Below are 15,261 nucleotides of genomic sequence, written 5' to 3'. Positions count from 1 at the left end.
TACCATTTCGCCCATTCTTTTACAGTAATATTCTGGTTTTTAGATGACTAAGACGAAAAGAAATAAGTCCCCAGGGTTACTCTAGCGTGCTCTTGGACTAAATGTGATTTTGGGTTTGAATCTTTTCCTAAACTCAAATTTTCTTATCTAATTTGGGTGCGTCATCACCAAAAAAATAATAATAAAGTGAAAATGTGAGTGCATGTTTTGGGTTACCAAAAAAAATAATTACGTAAAAATGTGAGTGAGAAATTAGGAAGAAAGGTGGAGGAAAGAAAACGAAAGGGGGTAATTCAAGTTTCTGTTGCTTTTCCTTTCCATCTATATACATGTAATTGATTGTGTAGTATACTAGGTGGAATAATTGTTCAGCTTGATATTATCTCAAGTACTCTTAATTAAATAACTAAATTAGTCTATGAGACTTTGGTTCAGAGGTTTTTTGGATTCTGATCACTTGATTTCCTTTTTGTTTTTTAAATTTCACCTATCTCTTGCTGGAAATTTTTTTAAAAAAAAATATCTAATTGATTTTTCTGGCTTGTTGTGTGTGTTAGTAAGTTAGTGACAGCACAATTGAGAGTGAAAAAAAATAAGGAGATTGAAAGGCCATGAAAGAAATCCGATTCTGGTGATTAATTTATATATAGCATCATGTGCCCACTTTTTGCCGGATCTTTATTTTACAATTTGTCCGGCCCCATTCCACGCTCCTCACGTCGGACAAGAGGCACAAACGATTGTCAGAAAAAATTATTTGTGTCAGTTTTATTCAAGTCCACGTGCAATTTACTTTATTCAAGATGTAACCCATTTTTAAAAATTTATAAAAATAAAATAAATTTTGCAATTTTCACTCGTAATGTTAAAATCGATATATAAAATATCATATGAACCCTACATTTTCATTTTTTATCAAATGGCGGTCAACTTTTTCATATGATTAATTGCTGCCTGCAACAACAATCCGTGCCTCAACTGCACGAGGTGAGACAGGAATAATTGTCAGATCAATCGTTCTAAAATGATATAATATTTTTTAAATATTTTATAATTCTAAATAAATTATTTATACATATTTACAACAATGTAAGTATAATATTTTATTACTATTTATATTTTTTTTTTATCGACAACTACACTCTATGGTGAATTTTACAAGTAATTCACAAACAACTACACTCCACTTAAAAAAATGTCCTCAACTCCTAGTGGACTAGGGCTGCACTCTGGAGACGTCACTTCAAACTTACACCGCTTTACCGGTGCCCAGCTGAACCGCCACTGTTCCCACCAGCTCACCAGACATCCTCGATGTCAGTGCGTGACAAGTGTCCAAAGTTGCTGGAAGTGGCAGATTTTCATTTGGTGCAGATAGCTGCACCATAGGATCCGCACGGGCACCGTAGTCGGATCCGTGCCGGATCTTGTCTGCAATTTGTCCACTAGATGAGCTCACTGACTACGTCATCATACCATCCAATTCTCTATTTGACGCTCCCTACTTTCTACTTTCTATACTTAACTGAACAGTAGAGGAGAAAAGCCAGCAGGGTTTTGGAAAAAATTTAGTAACAGAGCTCAATAAAGACAAAAATGGCGGCAGGAGTGAGGAGAATCAAGCTGGGATCACAAGGCCTAGAGGTGTCAGCCCAAGGCTTAGGTTGCATGGGAATGTCTTTTAGCTATGGCCCTCCAAAACCTGAGCCAGATATGATCAAGCTGATCCACCATGCCATCAATAGTGGTATCACTCATCTGGACACCTCTGATGTCTATGGCCCCCATACTAATGAAATCCTCATTGGAAAGGTAAAGTCACACCTCATAAGCCAAAATGGCCAAAACCAACTTCTCTTCCTCTTCTTTTTTTTTTTTTTTCTGGGTTCAAGAAAGTATAATGATGACCAAATGCAATTTCTGTTTCTTTTTTGTTTTTTCGATTTATTGATGGATTTTTGTTTGTAAAGATTTTTATATTGTTTTTGGATTTTTTTTATGCCTATACTAACTCAGCTGAGATGTGGTTGGAAATTTCTCCCTTTTTTTATTGGGGGATTTTGCTTTTTGGTAATTTAATCTGAGTGTTGTGGATGTAGGCATTGAAGGGGGTGGAAAGGGAGAAAGTTCAAATTGCAACGAAATTTGCGTCAAGAATTTTGCCAACTGGAGAACATGTAGCATGTGGCCATCCAGACTATGTGAGGGAAGCTTGTGCGGCCAGTTTGAAGAGGCTAGATGTTGATTATATTGATCTCTATTTTGTTCATCGGATTGACAGAACGATTCCTATTGAAATCACGGTTTGTTTTCGTGGTCTTCTATTTCCATCAATCTCTTTTGGATTAATTAATTCAGTTCGAGTTCTAGTAATAATCAATCAGAGCAATTTGTCATATAGCAGTTTGTGCAAGTTTTGCTATCATTGATGCTAACCATGGTTCCGTGTTTGAGCTCTAGAATGAGGAGAAGTTCCCAAAATTATTATGAAATGTAAAAATATTCTACAAAAGAGAGAGAGGGGGGTTGTGTGTGTGTGGGTGGGTGAGTGGGTGTGTGTGTGTTTTAGTCCATAGGGTCCTAGGATTTACTGAATGTGAGTTCAATGAGCTGACATTTGGTCAATTCGAGCTCGTGGCTTCGATCAAAATCTAACCCTTTTAGACCTGACATTTACCATAGGCAAGCTCTATTGAGTTCGCATTTGACAACTGCATGAGGACCGTCTTGTCCAGAACATACAACCAAAAAAACCTTTTGTAGAACAGTGTTGAATTTCATCATGATGAATCAAAGTTAGATAAATTTGCATTACTGTGCAATGATTCCCCCCACCTCCCCCCCAAACACAACAAACAACACAAAAAAAAAGGGAAAATCTATTTCCTTATTTGAAGCCTATGCAAGTAAACAGCAGCTAAGCATTGTTTGGATTACATTGAACTATTGTTTTCAGAACTATTAAATTAATTAAAGCGTTCCTATTGAAATCATGGTTTGTATTACTTTTCCCTTGATACTTATCAGTCTGTTTTTTAGTTCTTTTTCTTTTTAAAGATCTTATTGGTCTTTCTTGGATTAATTCATTCAGATTCTCAAGCATTACTGAGGGATCAGAACAATTCATTATGGTGTAGAATGAGTTTTTAAGTTTTGCAGTATTATTTATGTAATCTGTAGATTCCTATTTGATTTTGAGAATCTAATTGGATAAACTTGCATTATTGTGAAGTGAATTGAATTTTCCAAGATTGAATTCCATCGTTTCTAATCTATGCAAGTAGAACAGGTTAATTCTACAGTAGAATATGTTCATGCCCCCCCCCCTCTTTTTCTCTTAATTTTATTCATGTCTTTGCAATATCACTCGTGTATGTTTTATAGCTTAGTTAGGCGCTAGTAGTCCTCTGCTTTTTTAAGTATTCACCGGAAGTTGATGGATGTCCCCAAGCCTTTTCGCTTGTGCTTTTGTATTTGTTGTGAAATTACAAATAGATTTGCACATTAGACAGATTTGTGAATTGAAATCCTTCTATAACCTGCAACTTCTAGGTTGGAGCTCTGAAGCAACTGGTTGAAGAGGGTAAAGTAAGATACATAGGTCTATCTGAGGCCTCTCCGGAAACAATCAGGAGGGCTCATGCTGTTCATCCCATAACAGCTGTGCAACTAGAATGGTCCTTGTGGACAAGAGATGCTGAGGAAGTGGTTATTCCCACATGCAGGTAAGTCATCCAAAAGATATGCTCCACATAATAATCTTCCATAGTTGGGAGCTTGTATTGCCCCCTCAGCTTACTAATTCAGGATGATTTTTAATTATAGGGAACTAGGCATAGGAATTGTATCATTCAGTCCTCTGGGCAGAGGATTCTTCGCATCTGGTGCAAAGTTGACGGAGAACTTGACTAGTAATGACTTCCGTAAGGTATGTGCTCAAGGCTTGTGCAATTTGAAATCTTACTCCAATTGCAGATTACATCTAGTAATCTGAGTCTATTGTTTACCCCTCCTTGCAGCCCATGTAGTGTTTTCCAGAATTCGTAATACGTTGAATTCGTGGTTTCCTTAGATTTACTAGAAAATATACAAAAGTTTTCTTGCGTATATCTTCCTTTGTTTTTGGTTCTCAATTAACTTTGTATGTTACTTCAACTTGCTCTGAAGTCCATGTTTCAGAACTGAAATGGAAGCAGTTGTTCGTTAGTAAAAAAAATCTTCCTATTATCTTGTTTTTGACTAAGTTCTCTTGACTATAGTTTCCTGTGTTTGGCTTATGTGACTTTGCTATGTTACTTGAACTTTCTCTGAAGTCTATGTTTCAGATGTGAAATGTAGCCAGTTGTTGCTATGAAAAACCTACCTGTTATCCTGTTTGGTCGCTGGTCACATTTCCATTTTTTTAAGCAGTTACCGGCCATATTGTTTTATTTTCCTTTTCATATGCTTTCTGCTGTCTTTCCCTGCCACCATATCTGACACGGCATCTTTTAGAAACAGGCAAAAGCACCACATCATTTTTTTTTTAATCTTAAAGCAAAGATCTGGAACGGGCACTGTACCTCAGTATAATTCGTGAAACTCATAGTGAATAAGTATCCACTATGGTTAAGCAGATACTAAAACAGTATCCTCTGCATTTTAAATCTCATTTTCTCACTTAAAAACTTGAGTCTATTTGGTTTGAACTTATGGTAGCTGCAAATTAATTTCAGAAATGTCATTGAACATTTGCTGTTACTCTAGCTTTTTGACCATGTGACAACTCCCTGAGATTGTACTAACATATTAGTCCAATCCCCATATTACACTTTCTTGCACTCCCTTGTTGCTTTTACCTTGGCATGTATGTGCCTGGAGTGATATTTAGAAAGTATAAAGCAGTAGTACAAAAGATTTCATGGCATCATCTTCTTTTGTTTTTTTTATTTAATTCTCTGGTCGGAGGTGAGAATGTACTCTCTTGGTAAAATTTACAAGTGCCTTCTTAGTAAGTGATGCTTTTGGGCTAGATTTTGAAAAGCAAAGCACAGGTGCATGGGTACAATCAGTCTATATGATTTTAATGTTTACAACAAATGTTTGCTGCATTTGTAGAGGATCCCGAGGTTTCAGGAGGAGAATGTTGAGCACAATAACAAGCTGTTCGAGCAGGTTGCTCAGTTGGCAACAAGAAAGGGTTGTACTCCATCCCAATTGGCCTTAGCATGGGTTCATCATCAAGGGGACGACGTCTGTCCCATTCCTGGCACCACCAAGATTGAGAACCTGGAGAGCAACATCAAGGCCTTATCGGTGAAGTTGACACCGGAAGACAGGGCTGAGCTTGAATCAATTGCTTCAGCTAATGCCGCAAAGGGTGACAGATACCCACCTGCTATAATGGCAAATACTTGGAGATTTGCAAATACTCCGCCTCTGTCATCTTGGAAAGCTACATAGAAAGGTGTATTGGCTCTTGGTAGCTGATTCCTCTGTACTCTTGTTTTCTTTGAAGGTCTGTTACATAGTTTACGTGAAGCTCTGTTATCTGTTTGTTTGTACTTTTTATTATGGCTGGCAATAAAACCCAGAACCCAACAATCCGTCCAAACCGCCCACTTAATTTAAAGGTTGGGTTGGGTCATTTGGGTGATGGGTTTTGACGGGATGGGTTAGTAAACCCAGCTTGTTTAGTGGGTGGATTGGGTTTTTCACTTCAGCGACTTCTCATTCTCTGCAAGATCACCATCTTTGCATCATCCCTATCATGAAGAGCTGTGGAGGTTGGGTGTTCACTGAAGGCTTCTTTTTGTTGCAGTCATCCATCAGCTATACATGGAGATTCAGAAATCTAGCAGTGTTTCACAAAGCTGGTAATTCTGATACTACTAGTGTACTAGCCATTGTCTTGGGACTTTGCCAAGGAGGTTGTTGCTGGAGGGCCAAAGATTCCTGTAATAAAAGCAAATTGGGATATGATAATGGAGCTTAGCCTGCCTTGTTTCTGTTTTGGCTGATGGCTAGCTTGTGTTTCATGCTGTTTGGCTACTAGTTGTTGTTGTTGTTGTTTGTACTTGTGGTTTCACTTTGGTGCATAATGGGATTTGATAATGGATACTTCTGTTTTGTCTTCTTTGATGTTTGCTTGATATTTCTACTTCCCTGATTCATTGCGAGGAGTACTGTGCTCGGCAGGAAAGATCAATTTTTCAACTCAATAGCATCTGTTTTAGTTACCCCTGCTTAAGTTAAACTTTCTTCTGGAAAGACTCTTGATTTTCTTTCTTACCATAATCTATCAATTCAACATTTCTCTTGAACATTTACTTTTTGATACTTGACATGTAAGTGAAGGTAAATTAGATATTCATTTGCATTGGCTTTTAATTACTAGAAATGAAGGTAAATTAGATATTCAAGCTTTTAATTATGGAAAAGATGTTTTGTTTCGTCATTGAAATAAAATTGCTATATAAAAAAGACACACCCAAAAAAAAGAAATTTTTTTAAAAAAAATTTTAAAAACTTGAATTGTAAAATGCTTCTAGCTTTATGTTAGTTTCTTTAATGTTGTTTTTAGAGATTAAAATTAGGGATAGCAATGGGGGCGGGTGCTCGCGAGGGGCTAATGGGGAGGGGGCAGGGGCGGGGGCGGGGGAAATTTTTTTGCCCCCGCTTAGAAACGGGGCGGGGGGCGGGGGAGTGTACCCCCGCCCCATCCCCCGCCCCGCCACCCGCTTTAAAAAAATAAATATATAAAATATATATGTATATAATTATATATATAATATATAATTTAATTAGTTACAAACTTATGATAATGATATTATTAGTTATATGTATGTCTATTAGTATATATAATATAATTGATATTATTAATTATACTAATAATTATATATGTGTACTAATACAAATTATTAATTAGTTATACTAAATTTACTAATATATTTATACTAAATCCCTAATTATACTTAATACAATAACATTTTTTTCTTAAAAAAAGCACAAGCACAATAATGAATTAGTGATTGTATTTGTGCCAAAAGTGAAAACTTGGCTACTTTAGTTATATTTATTTCATCATGTTGGATTGTATTCAAATAATTTTTATTTGATTGTTTTTATAAGTTTCAATTGTAAAATTACAATGGATAATAATTTGATGATGTGTTAATATTTTAATACTTGATTATTTGCTAAAATTTAACCATAATAAAATTATATAACAAATTTTTATTAGTCCCGCGGGGCCACCCGCGAGGGAAGCGAGGCGGGGCGGGGGGGAGCGGGGGACGGGGGATGGGGCGGGGGAGTTTGTAGGCAGCGGGGCGGGGGATGGGGGAGGGGTCCTCCGCCCCAACCCCGCTCCGTTGCCATCCCTAGTTAAAATGCAAATGACACCAAACTTTAGGAGATTTAATGCTTTGATCCCTTATTATTTTTTGGCTTCTAGCTACAAGAAATTCAAATCATGTTAAAAGGAGGATTAAACAAGCGTATGAATTAAATCTCTGGACATCAATTATCAATAAAATTAACATACTATCATAATATCCTATAACGAATTTTATTTCTTTTCATGATTTTTTTCGTTCAAAAGGTTTTGCGTCCATATATTAACCTGTGTTTTAAAATTCAAACCGGATCGATCGGTTCGACCTGTCGAACCGGGGACCGGACACTAATCGGCCAAGTGTCCGGTCCGAGTTATGCTAAAAAATCGAGTAAGTAAAAATCCGGTCAAATTCAGTCAAAAATCGGGTTTGACCAGTAAAAATTGGATTTTTCGATTCAATCAGCATTTTGAAAAAAAAACTCAAACTTTTTTAATATTATGTTTTGACCCCTAGATTGTTAAAAACTATTAATATACCTCTTTCATACTTCATCAATATTTTATTAAAGTTTGGTGTTATTTTTCAATTAAGTCCATAATTTTAATTCTAAACTTGTTAATGCTCATTAAATAATATAAATTGCTATTTGATTGTTCTAATTTCTTTGTATTTTCTTGTTAAATATATTTGAAACATCAAATACATATGAATATACCTTTATTAATATTAACATGTTATTAAGTATTTTACATATAATATTTTAATTTTTAAATAATTTTTATTTATGACGTCATCGGGTTCAACCCCTATCGAATTCGGTTGAACCCATTGACCCTTGACCCCTGAGTTTTGATCGAGTCGATACCCGGTCCGATTCTGAAAACATAGATATTAACTTGAATCTTTTCGTTCGTTGGAGAGTTTGAGCTTCTTGAATCTTGAAAATCACATAAACCTTCAAGATTCAAATTTTTCATTTAGTTCCACTCCACCCAAATGCCAATTAACTTGCTGAGGGGAACGGATTTCAAATCTATCACATTAATGCGCTAGAAAGAACTGATAATTATCTTTTCAAAACCCCCCATAGATTAATAAGGCCTATTACCCATTTTGGACATCAGTGAATGGTAGATTGTGCTCCTGCCTTGACATCTAGCCCGAATAACAGAGAGGCTGTAATAGAAACGCTCATACAGAAGTTTAGGTCTACACCAACATGGGAAGGCCCAAGGAACCGGGAATTTATGAGGCCCAAACGGCAGCGAGTAGCCGACAATATGAAGAGAATCCTTTTGTCCATCTGCTACGCTTCGTTTGCCTTTCTTTTTTTTCTCTTTTTTTTTTTGGGTGCGGGGTGGTTAATAAAAGCTATTAGATAACGTCAACTTTCAAAGTTGTCTCTATCATTTGTAAGATTTAATTATAGGGATAATTTTAGAAACCTCTCTAAGATTTCTGATTATTTCACTGGACTCCCTCTAATTTTTTAAAATTACATTAATTTCCCTTGAGATTATTTATATTATAATATTTAGGTCCAATCAATAATTAAAAAGTGATATTAGGAGAGAATAAATAATATGATTTTATCATTGTCCCTCATCTACTATATTATTTAATTAATTTAATATCAACCCACGCCTTAAAGAAAATTACTAAAATTTGTTGTATATCATTAGGGATCAAATCATATATAGTATAAAAAAATAGTATACCATTTAATATATTTTTTTAACTTAATACAATATTCAAATTACTCTTTTCAATTACAAAACCATTATCAAACATGATTAACAACAAATAATTAAAAAAATTACAATCAAAATATTATATAAAACAAACTTTAATATCATAAATATTTTTGTTAACATATTAAGGTTAGTTACTGAGATTTTTATGGTATTAAAATCCGCTCTTTGTAGTTTTTTAGTTACATATTTTTTTTATTATTTGTTGTTGATCATGTTTGACAATTAGTTTGTAACTGAAAAGAGCAATTTGGATCTTACATTAAGTGAAATATACAGAATGATATGTACTAGTATTTTTTATATCATTTGTGATTTGATTCCTAATAATAAACAGTAAATGGATGACCGATGATGGTGGAATTATATTATTTTCTCTCTCTTAATAACACTTTTTAATTGTTGGTTGGATCTAAATGTTACAAGATAATAAATCTCAAGAGAGGATAATATAATTTTTAAAATTTAGAGGGAGACCAGTGAAATAATTAGAAATCTCATGGAAAGTTTATGAAATTATCCCTTAATTAAAAAATCTCCCTTGAATAGACAAAAAAAAAAAAAAAATCTAAACGTTTGTAAGGTATCAACCAACTACCCATGAAACTGGGGGAAAGTTAGGTTCAATGATAAGGTGGAAGGGATTTTAAGTACTCCCTCCGTCCCATTTTGATAGTTCTGTTTCTGTTTTCTCACAGTTTAAGAAAAAATAGTTAACTTTGTTGGAAAAGTAAATTTAGATTGCTATTTTTCTAAAATACCCTCACATTAAATATGGTACAACTTTATGGGAACTTAAATTGATGGTAAAAAAAGTATCAACTCTCATTAAATGGGATAGGTTTATAGTAACAACTACTTATATTGAATAAGGGTATTTTAGAAAAATTAAAATACAACTACATTCTTTAATTAGAAAGTGGACTACAATTTGGGACAGATGAAAAAGGAATACAGGACTATTAAAGTGGGACGGAGGAAGTATGAGATTTGGGATTCAAAACCTTCCACTTAAAAATCCGTGGAGTTGATTTCTTGTCTCTCCTAGCTTCTTAATTTCCAACCCTCCCTTACTATTTTTTTGAAAAAAAAAAAAAAAAGCCATGAAGTCGACTTTTTTTGGGTTTTTCTTTTTTGAGTTACCATACTTCAATTGACTGAAACCTATGGTCTTATTGGTTGGACCTTTATCACTGATCACAACCTAAACCAAATCAGTTTCAAGTGAAAGCGGACTGGCAAAAATATTGTACTTGATCAGTTACCATCGATGCTGAACCCCACTACAAGACCTTAGCATTTGCTGACATTGCAACTGCTATATTAATTCTTCAGATGGTCCAAGCAAATGCACTCATTGAAACTCGTAGATTTGAACAATTTGAGGTACCTAACCAAGATGCAGGTATAAAAGCCCCTTAATTGGAGCAATCTTCTTCAACCACAAGTGAGGAAAAAAAAAAAAAGAAAAAAAGAATAGCAATGTGCCACTATCATTTATATAATTATATGACCTAATTGAATCCCTTAAATTTTGCTTATTCTCATGTGGCCCCCTCGAAATGTTAAACTTTTTTATCAATCTATCTTCTCACTATAATTTTGCCATAATTATTTACAGGAAACAGCGCTTTTGGGGTAAAATAATTAGCATGTACTAATATCATAAATTGGGATGGAAATTAGTAAATCAACAGATTCGCATTCACCGATGACCGGATGTTTTTAATTTGCTTGTCCCCGTATTATATTCAATAGTTAAGTTTCGTTTAAATTTCACTACCCACCACAACTTTATCATTTTTTGTAAAGGAAAAACGGCTAATTTAAGCAAAGAAGAATACCATATAACCTAACGACAAAAATGGAGTGAAACCGCGTAAAAAACTAGTGGAAGTATTAAAGGGTTCAAAATGAGAGACTTTTTTTCCTCTTTCCATCAAAAGGTGTGATGTGAATAAATTTTCTGCAAATTTTGTGATTTCCTTAAAGGCCGTTTGAGTGATTAATGAATTTAGATAGATTATTTTTCCTTAAATACTAGAAGGATTACGGCAACAAGCAAAATTGACTCAAAATTTTAATTTTTCAAAGATGAAATTGAGAAAAAGCAAAATTGAGGAGGTTCAATTGTGACAAGTTAATTTATGGAAGTGCTAAAGCACCTAAATCCAAAATAAAAAAAAAGAAAAAAGAATTAGGAGGACAAATTTTTAATAGTGAAACATATGTTTGGAAAAGGAGGAAGGCACTGCTACCACCTAACGAGGTTATGTAAGACGTAACAAATATACAGATATATAATTAGATCAAACGTATGTTTTGACATTTTTTTTTACCCATCTCTTTTTAAAGTAGGTGAGATTCGAAACTCTAATTTATTTATTTATTTATTTTTTGACATAGAGGTGTTCGGATCAATCCTTACGGGGTCCGACTAATCTCCTGCGGCTCAAATTAGGCGCCCCAACCCGGCCCGAACACGTTAAGTGCGAAAAGGAATCCAGCGGAGTGAAGATTTGAACTTGTAACCTCAAGATTCACTGGTAAAAGACGCTGCAGTTGGACTATTCACGCGAGGGCGAAACTCCAATTTATGGTCCAAGCAAAAATTCAATCCCTGTACGTGGCCGCTGAGCTAAAGGTGAGTGGTTGGGGCACTTCCGCTATTTGATAGAATGAATGATTACAGACAACAAATTACCACACTTTATGTTATCTTCAGTCAAAGTCCCCTTGTTAAAGGAGGACCCAACTTGCTAGGTGCTAGTACCTATGTTGACAAGTCACGAAGAAGAAAATTTTGTTGAGATCTTTTTGCTGCTCCACTCGAATGATGAATAAGAAAACATTGGTGGTTCCAAGGACAATGAATTGTCTTAAATTGAGGAACTCAAAAGGAATTTCGCAGCATCTGTTTCTTTAAGCTCCAGTTTGTGCTTGGAGTAGACTTCCAATGTTCCACCACACGTTTTCTTGAACTGCAGACAGTAGGTTTGAAAAGGGCTCACCAAACTTGAGAGTCAAATGTTAGTACATCATTGAAAGCAGTTTTGATAGCAAATTGGATCAAAAGTTCTCCGCTTCAATAGTACTTTATTATCAAGAATAACCATTCCATCCTCATTGTCGGTTTCCGTCGGTTCCTATGACTCGGTTGAGCCACTCCCCCGTTATAGATTAGAATAGGAGTAAGAGTAGATGTAAATGATGATAATTAATTGAAAAAAAATTCTTATTATCGGTGGTACCCTAATTACCATTGTTAGTCAATTCTTCCTAGTATTATTTTCAAACAATAACATACTTGGGGTCACATGATAAGATATGGATAGGGGTTAAGCACAATTAATCCCTTAAAGTTTACTCAATTTCTCACTCTATTCCCTAATTATTTTTCTATATCACTGTATCTCCTATTAGATAAAATTATCCATCTATTATTCTAATTTCTCTTTTTTATTTTTTGACCCTTTCGTATTTTTTCCTCTTTTCCACTCTAATTTTTTGTCTCTTTCTTCTTTTCTTGCTTCTTCTTCTTTCCTACAAGAAACTTTATTTTAGTGATATAAGGTAAAAAAGAGAAATTGCAAAGATCTATCGCTTTTCAAATGATCACAAAATATTCAAATGCTTTCCCCAAAATACCATTTTTTGACCTGTCAATTCTTTTGTTTTTCCCCTTCCTGTTCTAGTTTCTTATTTTATTGTCAAGAAAATATCACAAGACAAATTTGTTACATGATCAGTGATTATTAATTGGAATTTGCAACACGTGACATCGTACAACAAATTGAAATTAACTTTTGATGCCTTCCAAAGTTTCACCCATAAACCCAATTACAATCTCTAGATAAAGTTTTCTGTTAAGGGTGGAAGAGAGAAGAAAGAAAGAAGAGAAAAAGAAGTAAAAGAGGGGAAAAGGAGGGAAAAAGGATAAATGAAAAGTCAAACTAATAAAATGGTAATTTTGTCCTATAGGGGATTAAGTAATAATAATTAAAGGTAAGAGATAAGTGAGAAATTGGGTATACTTTAAGGGGATTAATTGTAATTAACCCTATGGATAAGGTGTCACTTTTCTAACGAAAGAATAGATTTGCTCTGAAAAAAGTATTACTATTAAGTTGATTGGTGGCAATTTTGAAATTTACAATATGAACAGATTCCCATTTTTGGTGTGGTTTTTTCTTTTGGTGCCATTTTAAGACACAAAATAGAGAAAACTAATATTTGATTATGTCTTCCTAATTATTCTTAAGTAACGAACTAAAGATGTTTTAAGGGCAACTTTTTAAACATTATTATGTATAAATTTTTTTACACTAATAGATTTAGATCATGTCACATAATATGAATTTAAATTTGAAATTCAAATCTGTATATTTGACATGCATTATAATTGCTAAAATAAAAAGTAACTACATTGTCAGTGTATAAAATATTAATTCGTATTTTAATCATATGAACTTACTGGCTAGTTTAATTTTTCCATGCATCATATTTGTGTATTATGTAATGATATTGCTTTTGATGACAAAAAAGCTTGCAATGCAACTGAAAGATATTTCTTGCAAGAAAAGTGTAACAGCTAATTTCACTTTGTACTTTTTAACTTTATCTAAATTTCAGTTTTGGTCTCTAGATTTCAAAATGGAACACTTTATTTTTTTTAAAATATCATATCCGTCTCACTTTATTTTCTAAAGTATATAATTTGTCACATTTTAACCTTAAAATATAAAATTTTGTCCCACTTTACTTTCATCAACAATTTTACTTAAGTTAGACAACTTTTTTTATTTCAGGGACTAAAATGTTCTATTTTGAAGTTTAGAAATCAAAATAAAAATCCAAGTATAGTTAAAGGATGGAAAGAAATTAACCCAAAGTACAATGTGCCGGAAATTTCCTTTTATGGTAAAAGCTAAGCAGTACCTAGAGAATGAACCTACCGTTCTTTGGGACCACTGTTTCGAATATTGAATGTATCAATTAATTCCATCCTTCATTGTTCACTCTGACGATTCAACGGGAATGGCGATCAAAAGTTTGATGGGATATATTTACTGTAGTGCCTTTTCTTTTTCTTTTTTTGTTTGTTTGTGTTTGAATAGGATCCCTTTGGCAATATTTAAGAAAGTCAAGATCTTTTTTTTTCGGTGGTGAAAGAAAGTCAAGATCTTGTCAACCGCTATCTATTAAAATCACTGGGAGGAATTATGTGGTTTGACAAATCTATTGGCTTTCCCATAGGGATTTTTTTGTACGAAAAAAAAAGTTTGAATATATTCAATTTCAGTCATCACTATGGATCAGAACATATTTATAAAATTATAGGTCATTTATAGAGTTTTTTTATAGATCACCCATCAATACAATCCTTTACATTAACAGCAGAATTTGAACACATGACCTTTTATGAGAAAGCGATCGATTTTTGTCAACTGATCCAACTTGTGTTACCTCTCTATTAGGGTTGAGTTCAGGAACCTTGCCTGAGGCTTTTGACAGAGTTCGATTTGAAGGGGAAAAATGACCAGAATTACTTATCTAACTGTTGATGGTTGAAGGTACGTTTTAGAGAGGAGTAGAGTGATAGGTTGCATTTTATTATTAAATTTATGATTATTTTTTCCTTAATTTTAGTAAAATATTGTATTAATTGATCAATTTTACTTATATTTAATAATTAATGTTGGTGGTAGAGATTCGGAACAAAAAAAAATAAATACGTGATTTTTAATTGGGTTCTGTGCAATGCAGCGTGGGCACATAAAAGTCTAAACTCACGTTTAGAAACTTAGGATTTGGCATGTGGTCTCCGGTTGTGAATTGAAATCGCAAGAATCAGATGTTTCACCAAATGGATAGCCTTTTACTCCTACTAGGATACTAGCCTGTCTATCTACTAAGACTTTTTTTTCGGATAAGAATGTTGACTCATTGGGATTTTGATTTCGTTTAGAAAGGGTAGTTTAGTAGTTGTAGGTAGGCCTGTCAACGGGTCGGGTCTAGATCCGAATCTGATCCGGATCCGTGAAATTATTGTTGGTATGGGTAGGGATTTAATTCTGTTTTTCGGATACGGATCCGTTTTGTCAAACAAAAAACCAGGTCGGATACGGAATATAGTATTCCGGCCCGTATTAGATCCGGATCCGGATATAAATGAATTAATAATTTAAAAT

General features: G+C 34.1%; 1 protein-coding gene across 1 annotated transcript; it reads left to right on the top strand.

The window, feature by feature from the left end:
* The first annotated feature begins 1,218 nt into the window (after positions 1-1,218).
* On the top strand, positions 1,219-6,115 carry LOC140004438 (probable aldo-keto reductase 2). The gene is made up of 5 exons (XM_072082242.1): positions 1,219-1,812; positions 2,100-2,303; positions 3,553-3,725; positions 3,826-3,928; positions 5,098-6,115. Exons 1-5 carry the CDS (start codon positions 1,597-1,599, stop codon positions 5,440-5,442), a joined length of 1,041 nt encoding a protein of 346 aa, XP_071938343.1. The 5' UTR covers positions 1,219-1,596; the 3' UTR covers positions 5,443-6,115.
* Positions 6,116-15,261: the final 9,146 nt, after the last annotated feature.

This window comes from Coffea arabica, chromosome 3c (assembly GCF_036785885.1).
Source record: "Coffea arabica cultivar ET-39 chromosome 3c, Coffea Arabica ET-39 HiFi, whole genome shotgun sequence".
Taxonomy (NCBI): domain Eukaryota; kingdom Viridiplantae; phylum Streptophyta; class Magnoliopsida; order Gentianales; family Rubiaceae; genus Coffea; species Coffea arabica.
This window is presented reverse-complemented; position numbering and strand designations above follow the sequence as displayed.

Bases quoted from the DNA above. Each gene is read 5' to 3' on its own strand.
- LOC140004438 (XM_072082242.1), top strand. From the start codon at position 1,597: ATGGCGGCAGGAGTGAGGAGAATCAAGCTGGGATCACAAGGCCTAGAG. The intron at 3,726-3,825 runs GTAAGTCATCCA...TTTTAATTATAG, and splicing joins GTGGTTATTCCCACATGCAG to GGAACTAGGCATAGGAATTG. The intron at 3,929-5,097 runs GTATGTGCTCAA...CTGCATTTGTAG, and splicing joins CTAGTAATGACTTCCGTAAG to AGGATCCCGAGGTTTCAGGA.